Source organism: Mus caroli, chromosome 15, assembly GCF_900094665.2.
Source record: "Mus caroli chromosome 15, CAROLI_EIJ_v1.1, whole genome shotgun sequence".
NCBI lineage: Eukaryota > Metazoa > Chordata > Mammalia > Rodentia > Muridae > Mus > Mus caroli.
The window spans coordinates 29,095,434-29,108,117 of record NC_034584.1 but is presented as its reverse complement, the minus strand read 5'-3'; the positions used below and the strand labels follow the sequence as shown (position 1 = coordinate 29,108,117).

Genomic DNA, 12,684 nt, shown 5'->3' with positions numbered 1-12,684 from the left:
TACTTTCGGTGCTTGTGGGGTCAGGCATAGCCGCAGGAATCTGCGCTGGTGCTACAGCCTTAGTCAAAACTGAGCAGACTCTTCAGGCCATAGCAACCTTATGATTTCTATTTAGCTCACTTAGAAAAGTCTATCCATCACTTAGAACAGTCAGTGGACTCAATGGCTGAAGCAGTACTACAAAATAGAAGGGGATTAGAATTATTCTTTCTGGAGTGGGGAGGGCTCTGCCAGGCCCTGGGAGAGCAATGTTGCTTCTATACCAGTATCTCGGCATCATCAGAAATATTAAAGGCAGGTTTATTGGGAAGCTGCTCTCAGGCGACTTCACTAGGCCCAAAGGCCAAGGCCAGGGAAGTCAACATGGGAAGAGGAGCAGGGAGAAAGAGAAAGAGAGAATGTATAAATACATAAAGACAGGAGAGAAGTGGAGAGAGGTAGGGGTCGGGGTGAGAAGGAGCAGTAAGACCAAAATGTCTGGATTATGTAGGGAAGATCCTCTGGGAGATAGGCATCCCAGCCCCCAAGCTGGAAAGATCAGGATTGGGGACAGGGTATGCCAGATAGAGACTGAAGGATGCTAGGAGGCCAGGTCTGCTATGTTAAATATGCACCTCAGTCCCTTGTTCCAGGGTCTGAAACCAAACAGGAACAATCATTGTTTTAGGGAATAGAACACGTTGGCTAGCCATCTGGAAAGCTCCACTAGAGCCTGGGATCTCAAACTTAATTTCATCTTATGATCAAAATGGAGTCTGAAAATAAAATGGCAGCACTTAGGATAAGTCTCACTTGATCCTAACATAGGTGCTTGTTCTAGCTGATTTGCCAGTGGCTTGTCGTCATACTTCTTCACCATAATGGATTCCTTCTGGAACTATAAACCAAACTAAACTCTTTTCTTTAAATTGCCTTGGACATGGTGCTTTATCACAACAGAAAGGTATATTCAGTCCAGCCTGAAACTCTCTAGGTAGCCTAGGTTGGGACTCTTCTTGACCGAGTCTCTTCAGTGCTGAAATTATAGGTGTGAAGCACCATTCCTGACTCCAGGAATTCTTCTGTGACACAACTTTCACAGGCATTCTGGTGAATTTATCAAACTTACAAATGTTTATGTCATTTGCCTCTTCAATTTTGCAACCTAAGATTTTTATCTTCAGCTATACTTACACATGAAGTTTAACAGGTAAACAATTATTGGCATAAACTTGTGTTTAAACGTAAATTCTTTCCATATATAGCTGGTTAGGTGATTTCCAATATATCTACACAGCACTGTGTAGCCAAAGCAACAATATGCTGCTAGTTATGACATGCCAATCAATATCTGCCTTAGAGGAGGGAGAACATGTACCTCTGTACTTCCATCTGTATATTAGTTTACTCGCCTATGAGTATCAACATCTGCACAAGAGTATATGTGAAATTAGTGACGTGCTTTGCACATCTGATGGGAAGCTAGGAACAGAAAAGCAAACATTTTTACTTCATTCTCTGGTATACTAAGTTGGAAGCACATGGAAACAGTATTAAGTCAAAGTACATTAAAATATGCACTCATAGTTGGGCTGTGGTGGCTCACATCTTTTAATCCCAGTGCTTGGGAGGCAGAGGTAGGCGGGTCTCTGAGTTCTAAGCCAGCCTGGTCCACAAAGCAACTTCTAGGACAGCAAGGGCTATTACACAGAGAGATCGTCTTGAAACAAAAAAATAAATATCCATTCTTAGTGTGCCCAGTTGTATTTGATGTTCTTTCTCTAAGTGCCCTTTGCTTTGTCTAAGGAGTCATTTGGTTCTGTAAAAATCTTCCCTTTTTACATATGAAAAACTAATGTTTTTCTTACCTACATGACTACCAGTCGCTAGCCTAGTAACAAAGGGTTGCCCTCTTTCCCTTCCTTTCCCTTCCTTCTCTCCTTTCTTCCTCTCTGCTGTTGTGATGAAGCCATGATACATGGTGAGGTGTTTAGTGAATCCTCCGGGGCTACTTCTTCTTCTTCTTCTTCTTCTTTTAAACATAAACAACGGCCAGGAGTAGCAAAAGATGCCTGTACCTCCTGTGGAAGGAGGAGTAACAGGAGTTCAGGGTCATTCTCAGCTACATCATGAATTTTGGTCAGCAGCTTGGGCTGTGTGAAACTGCCTCAAAACCAAAGCAAACAGCCCCAAAGAAGCATCAACAAAAGGCATGCATACAGTATCTCAATCAGTCTCTGGACACTGGGAAATTAGCAGTGTTTCTTCACCTGTTAATTAGAATAACTTCCTCTGAATGGCTCTAAGGAAAGAAGTGATCGACAGAACACACAGTGAGTGCTGGGTGCCTTTAATTCAAGTAGTCAGGATTCTGAAGCAGGAAAATGCTTGAGTCCAAGTTCAGCCTGGCCTTCATTTGGAGAGTCTGTCTACAAAACAAAACCACAACAAAACAAAACCAAAGAAGCAAGACATAGTGAAGACTTTGTATTAGTCCTGTACAAATGTTGGCTATTATTTACAAACTAGAGTTACTGATTTAGTGGCTATGGAAACAGCTCAGTTGAAAATGCACTTTCTGCCGGGCAGTGGTAGCGCACGCCTTTAATCCCAGCACTCGGGAGGCTGAGGCAGGAGGAATTTTGAGTTCAAAGCCAGCCTGGTCTACAAAGTGAGTTCCAGGACAGCCAGGACTACACAGAGAAACCCTGTCTCAAACAAAACAAACAAACAAACAAACGAAAAAGAAAATTCACTTTCTGTGCAAGTGCGAGGACTGAGTTTGATACATTAAAATGGGGGAGGGAGGCTAAAGAGATGGCTACATGGTTAAGAGTACTTGTTGCTCTGGCAGAGGACCTGGGTTTGATTTCTATTACCACATGCTGGTATGCATTCATCCATAACTCCTACTCCAAGGGACCTGATGTCCTTTTCTGGGCTTTGTGAGAGTCCGACATGTGTACATATACACACATACAGACAAGACACTTACATATATAAAAGGTTTTTTTTAAACTTTAAATTAATTTATATTTTGGTTGAGACAAGGTTTTTTTGTGTAGTCCTGCTGTCCTGAAATTTCCTCAGTAGATCTGGAACTCAGAAACCAGCTCTGGAAATTAAGCTGACTTGCTAGACTGGCTAAACTAGTGAGCTCTGAGTTCAAGTAAGATAGCCTGTCTCAATATGTAAAGTGTGGAGTAATAGGGGACAGCAACTAATGCCAGACTGTGTCTCTATTTTTCACACTCATGCACACACCATACACATTCCCTCCACATGCCCCCCCCATATATACCCCTCTAAATACACACACACACACAAATAATTAATTAAGATTTAATTAAGATTTTAACAAAAAATGTAAAAACTTCTGTGAAGTATTCTTCGAACCTGTCTCTGGACATGCATGAATGGTCAGGCCAGAGTGTCACAATGGGTTTCTTCATCAATTGTCTTTCATTTTATTTTTTGAGACAGCATCTCATTGACCTGGCAAAAGTCCTAGGGATACTCCTGTCTCTGCTTCCTCAGTGTTGGGATTAGTCTCAAAGTGCTGTGGCCAGCTCTGACATGGATTTTGGAGATTTAGACTGAGGTCTGTGTAGAAGTGGGTATCAAGAAGCACTCTGCCCACTGAACCACCTTCCCACTTTTTTTTTTTTTTTATTAAAGTAATGCATTTCTCACCCCTTCAAATGCAATATATAAGGAATGGTTTGAACACTGTCCTATCTCCATCTCCCAGTGCTGGGATTACAGGCATGTGCCTGTATCATGTTAGTATTATATAGGGAGGGAGGGAGGGAGGTAGAGATGATGCTCATCAGTCAAAAATGTCTGCTGCTTTCAGAAGCAACCACATAGGATGGCTCACAGCTGCCTATTACTCCAGCTATAGGAGATCTGCTTTCCTCTTCTGGCCTCTGAGTGTACCTATACACATGTGGCATATACACATGCACATAAATAAAAATATGAAGTGTTATATTCTGAGTGGGCATCATGTTTGGTTGCCAGAGAGAGAAAGTAAGAAAGCAGAACACATATGTGTGTACTGGATGATGTCAGAAATTAGAACAAGAGAAACGCAAAGACCCATTTAAGAGAAAAATATACAAAGAAACAACCTTGGAGAGAAAACCACTGGAATGCAGGCAAGGAATGACTTCCAATGTTTGTTGCCTATGCATGTCTACCTGGTGATGTGCCACCTGCACTTTCCTGTTTGAAAAACAGCACTCAGGGCCTGACTTGAAGGAGAAACTGCTCATGGTCAAAGTGATCCCTCATGGTGTTTCCAGATTTATTTCTAAGGTTAAAAGATTTTGTGTGTATGCGAACACACAGGCACACACAGGAGCTGGAGTTGCAGGTGGTTGTGAGAGGCTTATCCTGGGTGCTGGGAACTTAACTCAGGTCTTCTGCAGGAGCAGCATGCATTCTAAGCCAGAGTCATGTCTCTAGATCTCCTATATAAAGCCTCTTAAGCCTAACCTGTTATTCCAAACAGATATCCAGGGCTTAACAGCAAAGACATTTCCTGTCACAGACACTCCTCCAGTTCTTCCTCTTAATCAGTACCTGTAACCATCTACTTGGAGACTTAAAAGATTTTGTTAGATGGGGGGATGGAGAGGGGAGCAGTAGCCTGGGCTACATGAGATATTGCTTCAAAATAATCTTGCTTGGGAAGTCCTGAAGGAAGCCAATGGATCAGCTGGAGCCGGAGTCATTGCAAATTGTGGGTCTTCCTCCCTGGGAACCAAATTCCAGTCCTCTGGAAGAGCTAGAACGGAAGGCAGGATGCTGCATGTTTGAACTTAGAATTTGGACTGATACATGGATTTGTCTCCCTTGCAGCAAGTCAGTGTACTTGGTCCCATTTAATAGCTTTATATATAGTTATATATATTTAAAACTAGGCTTACAAATACAGTGAGTTATTTATGTGCTCCTGGGTTGTTGGTGTGTGTGAAATTCCTGTGAAGCCAACTCCCTACCACTCCTGTGGTGGTAGCAAAGAGAACTGAGGGCCTTGTGATTACCAGACAAGCATCTTACCACTGAGCTAAATTCCAACTTCACACGGATTCCAGGACTGACCAGTAAGCATGGTATTAAAAAAGTCTGTCCCAGAGAAAGTATTCTTCTCTTCACCTCTCCAAACAGCAAGCCATCTGCCATTGTTTGCATTGGTTTATTTTTGGTTGTGTCACATCTTAATTTTTCTGTAGCTAAGTTGTTCCTGTCAAAAGTTAAATTAGATTTAGGGTTATAGTTAGAATATATTTGCCTATATTCATGATATGGAAACTTACAAATTTTTCTTTCATTTTTGTTTTCAGGCAGGACCTCACAGAGCCCATGTTGGCCTCAAAACCTCTCTATAGTCAAAGATGACCACAAATTCCCTTTGATATTTGTCAGATCTTCAACAATACACCTCATAGAACCTCACTTTAAGTGAGGCACTTGCTGCTCCCTTAGAAGAGCTTTATGGTTGGCTCTATCACATACAGTTGTGCTCTAACCTCCAGGCAACATCATTCAGGTTTAGCTATTTTATCTATGCACATTCAGAAACTTTTCCAGGAGCTATCAGTTCAGTATCTTAAAAGTGTCTATGGACCCTTAGTCATTTCTTCCAAGGTAGGCATTTGCGAGTACTGAATAGTCAAGCTCACCTCTGATGTTCCCATACTGGCACTATTTCATCTAAGAACAATGGTGGCTTTAGATGTGTATTTATTATGCTTTAAAGTTTCTGGAAGTGTTGCATATATTAAATTTGAATACTTTGGTACATATGAAAAGGAAACCACACAAACATAAAATGGCTGGACCAGCAAGATGATTCTGTGGTAAAGTGCTTGCTCCCAAGCCTCAAAGAAGAATCTCCAGAAAGTCGTCCTCTAACCTCCATATGAGTGCCACAGTACATTCGTACCCAAACACATAATGTAATAAAACACAAGCCAGGCAGTGTTGGCGTATGCCTTTAATTCCAGGACTTAGAAGGCAGAGGCAGGTGGTTTTCTGTAAGTTTGAGGACAGCCTGGTCTATAGAGCAAGCTTCAAGGTCAGTCAAGGCTACACATAAAAGCTGTCTCAAAAATCCAACACCAAACCAAACCAAACCACAACAACAGACAAAAAAATAAACAAACAAAACCAACCCTCCCCCCAATAACAACAAAACCAACCCCACAATGGCAAATCACATGCATGCCTTGATGCTAGAGTTAGAAATCACTGTCTTGTTAAAAGTCTTACGTTAAAATTTAGTCAACACTTGCAGGGTGTGGTAAATAATCAATTATTTAGTGTGGTGGCATGCACATGTGCAAGCCAGAGTAGGACACTGGGACTCTTCCTGAGCCTGCAGCAAGGCTGCCACCAGCAAGGCCCATGTTCCTACTGTGTCTGTCTCCTTCTCACACTACAGTGCTGGGAGTCAGTCATGCTTGTGCAATGAGCACTCTTACTTGAAGCCAACTCACCAGCTCTCAAGCTGTTACAGAGCAGCAGAAATTCTTTCTAGACTCTACTACACAGAAAATTGGGCCAATCGTAGTGGGTCACACCATTAATGGTAGTGGTGCATGCCTTTAACCCCAGCACTTAGAAGGCAGAGGCAGGTGGCAAGCCTGGTGTCCTGAGTGAGTTTTAAGACAGCAGGAGTTACATAGTGAGAATCAAGAGGGGGGTGGGGGAAGAAATTGAGAGCATCCAAGAGCCTTCAATTTCTGCACAGCTGGAAAAGGTAAACTGACCTCATCAGTGCTTTGGTGCAGCAGTTAGACTGTGTTAGAGACTGGCAGCATCTGATACCAAGTCTCTTCCTCAGTTACAGAAGCATAAAATAGGAATCTGGTCAACAGGCACCTTGAGTAAGAGCTACTCCCGGCCACCACCACCCCATTCCTTATGGCTGATGGCACCAAGCACCTTTTGCACGTTAAGTCTCCAGAGTGATGTCTATGAACATTCTCTGGGAAATGCTTTTTCCAAGTGGCTCAGGCGCTGACAAGAATTGTGAAGTGAAAACCATCTGTTTTCAACCAGGAATCAATCAACATAGAAGAATCCTCACTGGTGTACTGTGTACTAGGCCTGGGTTACGTCTCAGACCGTTTATGAGTATGCATGTTTGTGCAGGTGTGCATGTGTGTAAACCAGGGATTAACACAGCTGTCCTCTTCGATAACTCTTCACACCTTTATAAAGGCAGGGTCTCTCTGACCTTGTAACCCAAAAATTTGATTAGACTGGCTGCCGGCAAGCCTCCCCATTACAGAGATTACATGTTCACACTAATACACCCAGGTTTTCTAAATGTGGGATTTAGTTATCTACCACACCTTAAGGATCGAGCCATCTCCCCCAGATTTATTTTTTAATACTTACATAAAGTATTTATTTACTTTACAACCTAATACCAGCCCCTCTTCTCCCAGTACCAACTCCTTGCAAGTCCCCGTCGCCCCTAAATGTCCCCCCACTCACATGTTAAGTCGCTGCATCTACCCAGATTTTTATATACAATAGAAACAAACTATCATAAGTCACTACACTACTGTTTGGCAACACAGTTAATCTACCACATACCAACTAATGCATGTCAAATTCTAGTTTAATTTCTTTAACCTAAAAAAAAAAGGTCATACTTACTAAGATGACTTATGGCTGATTCCCATGGAGGACACCATCATAAATGCTCATTCTCTTTCTCTTGACCACCCTTCACGCCCCAGACAGGCTCTCACTATGTCCGGGAACTCACTGTGTAGAGACTTTCAGAGATCTGCCTGTCTCTGCCTACTGAGTGCTGCAATTAAAGGAATGTATAACTATGCCTAGCTGCACATGCTCATTCTCAGAGGTTTGTAACGTTGAATATTTGGTTTGTTGGTAGCAAAGCCTGAAATGATGGTTTTAATGAAAGGAAAAGTAAAATCCATGAACCAAAGGCGTGATATCTTATTAGATCACAACAAAAGGACAAAGTCCCTTCCCACAGAAAATGTAACAATTTAAACAAAACAAAAATGGTCTGTTTTATTTACAACACTCAGTGCATCTTATACATGACATATTTTCATTCCCCAAGTCTTTTGAGAGCAATTCCAATTCTAGTTTGTGCAAAGAATTTACAGAAAAACTTTAAAATAGCCATTAGACCTTAAACTTAAATCCTAAATTTTGATATTTCACACTATATTAATAGAGGACTACTTTTAATTAAGAAAAACCAAACTCTGCAATTAATTACTACACTCTGGGATCTTTAACTCAAATACAAACTGGATTAGCCTATGAAATAATACCATTAGATTTGGATAAATTATTCCAACCTCCCATCCCCAATAAAATGCATGCACAAATTAAACATGGTAATTACATTAATGATATTTCAACTTTTATTTTTGGACTCTCTCAACTGTTTGTTTCTCAATTTAGGGTATAGGTATAAGATCAATGCAGTTGGAGAACTCTGACACGGCCACGCCCTGCTTCACAACAGAAAGGCTTTTCAGAGAGCCTATTTCAGGGAAACAGGTGGCACCAGAGTTTTCTGAGTTGATGACAGAAGCCAGTTCCTCTGTTCAGTGACAAATCACTGCCCCGCCACACAAAGATCTATAGAGAGGTAAAGAGCAACAATTTTAAGAGAACTGGATTTTGACTCATATACCTGCCTCCTTCTACCCGGGTGGGAGTTGGGGGGGGGGGGGAGGGCCTAGCTCACAAGCCAGCGAGAAGGAAGGCACAGAGGCAACTTCCACACTGACCTACCCAGTGTATCGCTGTGCTTCCACTCCCATAATACATATCTCTTCAAAAAGATGGTATTCTTACTGCTAAGTGTAGTTACCACCTCCTACAAGTGATTGAATCAGGAGATACTGAACCGAAAAATAAAGTTTCTGATTTGACCTAGCCCAGAGAATTATAAGGAAAAGGAACAGTGAGGTAGAGTTGAGAGAGTTCAATTAAACTTGAGAGCACTGACCTTGGCACACTCTGTAATTACAAACCCCTCATTAATCTCTCCTTGAGACATATCTTGGCATCCCCTGAGGGAACACGAAGCTCAAAGCAGCCATCTGAAGGCTCCATTCGTGGCACATCAGCTATTATTCACCTCAATAGTGAAGCAAATAAAAACAATGCTACCTATTTCTGAATTTATTTAAACAAGTAAATTAATTTAGAAATCCCATTCAAAGAAAACTTCTGACGACATGTAAACATACTGCCATGTTCTTGAAACAGATGTTAACACCCAATAAAAAAGTTGTTAATCACTTCTGAGGAAAGCTGTCCATTAATAAGGCCAGTCTTCAACAGAACGAAAACCATTTTAGCTTTCCTAGTTGACAATACTATTGAACTACAGTTTAAGGACAGTGTTTAATGGATAGATCAGTACCATTGGTTATAGCTTTTAAACAGGTTCATTTCTGGCGCCACATGAAAACAAGCCACTCACATCAATAAATCATGGCTTTTTTAAAAAAAAATCACAATTTACTAAAGTGATGTTAATTATGGTCCTTGTCAAACACGTTTGGTAAAGGCTATTTACAGTGTACATGGCCGAGCATGCACTATTAACAGTTACAGAGAGGCCTGCCACTTTCCTAGGGATCACACAGTGCCTGAAAATGGTGACAGATCATACGTCATTCAAATCAACACAGTTTCAAGCAGAAAATGTTCCTTTCTGTTTTTAACCACAATTGCAATAGTTACATGAAAATTCTTATAAAAACATGAATCCTCTTCAAGAAACTGATGCATATTCTACTCACTACAGGAGGTTAAGGCAGTAAAAAAATGTATTCCTGATAACCGGAGGTCTCCACAATATCAATTAAAGCTGTCCGACTACTTTTGCATTCTCCGTCATATGCTCAAAAGTTGCGAATTACTTCATTTTTAAGGTAAAAAAATTACTAGCAACTAAGAGTTGACACTGGAAAATTGCTAGGGAAAGGAAAAACATTAAGTTGGATTTGCCTGAAAACTTTTCAAATCATAAACAAGAGCATTGTTAGTCTCAGTCTTAATGTATCAAACAAATAATATATTTACCTTTCTTAATTTAAAATATACTGTTATTTTGAATAATTCAAGTAATGTTAAGACTATCAAAAATAACTTTGTAAGACATACAAGGGACTGTTAATTGCACTTTTCAATGTTTTAATTAAGAGCTTTTAAAGAACTGTAAACTAAACCAAGACAGTTTAGTTAAATAAATGATAAATGACCTTTTAATTTGCACTTGTGATTCTTTTAATACAAACTGCTACAACAAATATGTAAAGATATGGCAGATTATACATTTGATCAAAGCACTTTGATTTAAGCATAAAACAGATTCAAATGGTCTAAGGTCGTGCATAAGATCCAAGGACTTGCCTACTGGCCTCAAGGCAGCCTTCTCTCTAATCAGAATCCATTCATTATTCCTCAGCTGCAGAGGAGACAGGGCACAGTCTGTTGTAAACAGGTAACTGTTGTAAAACCAGGATAATAGTCTTAAATTATGATCATTCTCGTTCAATTGAAAAGACTCTCCCAAGTGTCTTCTAGCACTGTGTAGTATGTATTCTGTTGACCTCTTTATTTCATAAATTAACTTTCCTTTGATTCCATTTTATGGTGGTTGTGTTCAGTTTTGTTTTAAAAATTGGTTTAAATTTATATAAAACTCTGTACATGTTCACAAATTATTGCATAAACAGCATAATCTTCAAGACAGTGTTTGTAAACACATGTCCAATTCAGGAAAAAAAAATTCACGTTTCCCGTCTGGCCTTTTTCTTCTTTTTTATTTGTTTTGGAGATTCCCAGTTAGTTTCAGACTTGGCTAAATGGGAAAAAAAGGGAAGGAGAAGGTGAGGAGAGAAAAAAATGTAAGGAGGATAACCAGTACATATCAACAATATAAAAGTAACAACTATGGTGCCAGGTAGTGGTGGTGCATGCCTTTAATCCCCACACTCGGGAGGCAGATAGATTAGTTCAAGGCATCGCTTGGTCCACCTACCAAGTTCCAGGACAGATAAGGCTACAAACAGAGACCCTGTCTCAAAACAACAAAACAAAAAAATGAAACATAAAACAAAACACCCACTCCACAAAACCAAAAAGTAACACTGATGAAAAAACTCTATTAATGTTAACATTTTACTGTTTAATAAGTCTTCCAGTCTTGGATATTTTCAAGTTAGCTATTCTCTGCCTCCCTTCTTTTCAAGCCCAGGGTATTAATTGTAACTGCTGACACTGAACTAATGGCAACCTACAGAATCTGCTTTTTCTTTTTCTTTTCTTCCCTCCTGCCTCTTTTTGAGAGGGGACAGCCTTATGTTGCTTAAGCTGGCTCCTTGGGATAGACAGCTGCTGAAGGAGGGAAAAGGAGTAACTCAAGGTCCCAGAAGTCCCAGAGACATGTGCAGATTAAAGGGCAAACAGCCAAGCAAGCAGGCATGCCCCAAGTGGGCTTCTCTTTATCCTGACTGCTTACATCAGCTTAGCAGCCTGGCCCTCACAACTCAAGCCTGTGAACTTTCAAGGGACCACACATTTTTAGAAGGCAGTGCTGTTCTACTATCTCACCAGACTGCTAAAATCTTACAGGATGTAAGAAAAGACGCAAGACAAACAAAGCACTTACTCTGTGAGGGAGGCACACTGTTTTGCTTAGCATTTGACTTGGGCTTGTCTGTGTCTTGTAACATCGGTGGCACTTGGGAAGAGCTGTTGTCAGAGTCACCTTTTGATAAGGTAATGGATGGCTCGGCAGAGATAGCAGGAGCAAGAGTCTTGATAGGCTATTTTGGAATAAAATTGTCTCAGAATTTTGTAAATTTTATATAATATGAAATAGTAAAGCCATATCCAGAGACTAGCAGCAAGCAAAATTAAAATGGCTTCTGATTAGTTTATATGTAGCCGTGTAATTTATTTCTGCCCTCTAGAGACACAACTAAACAAAACATCATCTATAGCATCTATGAATATAGCTTGAGATAAAATGATAAGCACTGCCTGGTGGTGGTGGTGGTAGATGCCTTTAATCCCAATACTCCAGAGGCACAGGTAGGGGATCTCTGTGAGTCCTAGGCCAGCCTGGTCTACAGGTTGAGTGCCAGGACAATCAACAAACATACACAGGTTAAAATTATGAAAATCTAATTTCTTTCTTTCTTTCTTTTTTTTTTTTTTTTTAAAGTAATCTCTACTAACTTGGGCTACCTGGCAGAATGAACAAGGGCACACACTCCATAGTGGGCTATCCAGTTAGTTTGGTTCTATGTTGCCCACATTGAAGAAAAAGAAAAAGTTGAAATAGCTACTGAATCTCAAGTAAGAGAGAATAATTCTACGTTTTCATTTTCTTGATTCATCAGAAAAGTTTAAATCAATGTACCAGCTTTGAATTCATGAAAACTGTTAAAAGACAAATATAGTTACCTATTTAGTCCCCCCCCCCCCCCCCCCCCCCTTTTGTTTTTTTTTTTTTTTTTTTTTTTTTTTTTTTATGCTAAAACAATAGGCTGGTTCTGAACTCAGCCCAGCCTTCTTGGTAATACATCGTCTAACTTCAACAAATGCAGTGTGTGCATCCCACAAGCAGACTGTGGGAATGCTCCTATTGATTGGATTGACCTGTCTAGATCTTCA

General features: G+C 40.4%; 1 protein-coding gene across 7 annotated transcripts in view; it reads right to left on the bottom strand.

Moving 5' to 3' along the window:
- Positions 1 to 8,017: 8,017 nt before the first annotated feature.
- Mtdh (metadherin) overlaps positions 8,018 to 12,684 on the bottom strand; it is a 63,297-nt gene continuing 58,630 nt past the window's right edge. For 6 of the 7 annotated variants that reach the window (XM_021183136.2, XM_029469657.1, XM_021183137.2 and 3 more), the window contains 2 exons: positions 11,675 to 11,831; positions 8,018 to 10,864 (listed from right to left, as the gene is read on the bottom strand). In XM_021183136.2, the coding sequence (XP_021038795.1) occupies positions 10,794 to 10,864; positions 11,675 to 11,831 (228 nt within the window). In that variant the 3' untranslated portion in view covers positions 8,018 to 10,793. The remainder of the gene's footprint in view (positions 10,865 to 11,674; positions 11,832 to 12,684) is intronic. The other variant, XM_029469659.1, reaches the window with a different exon arrangement.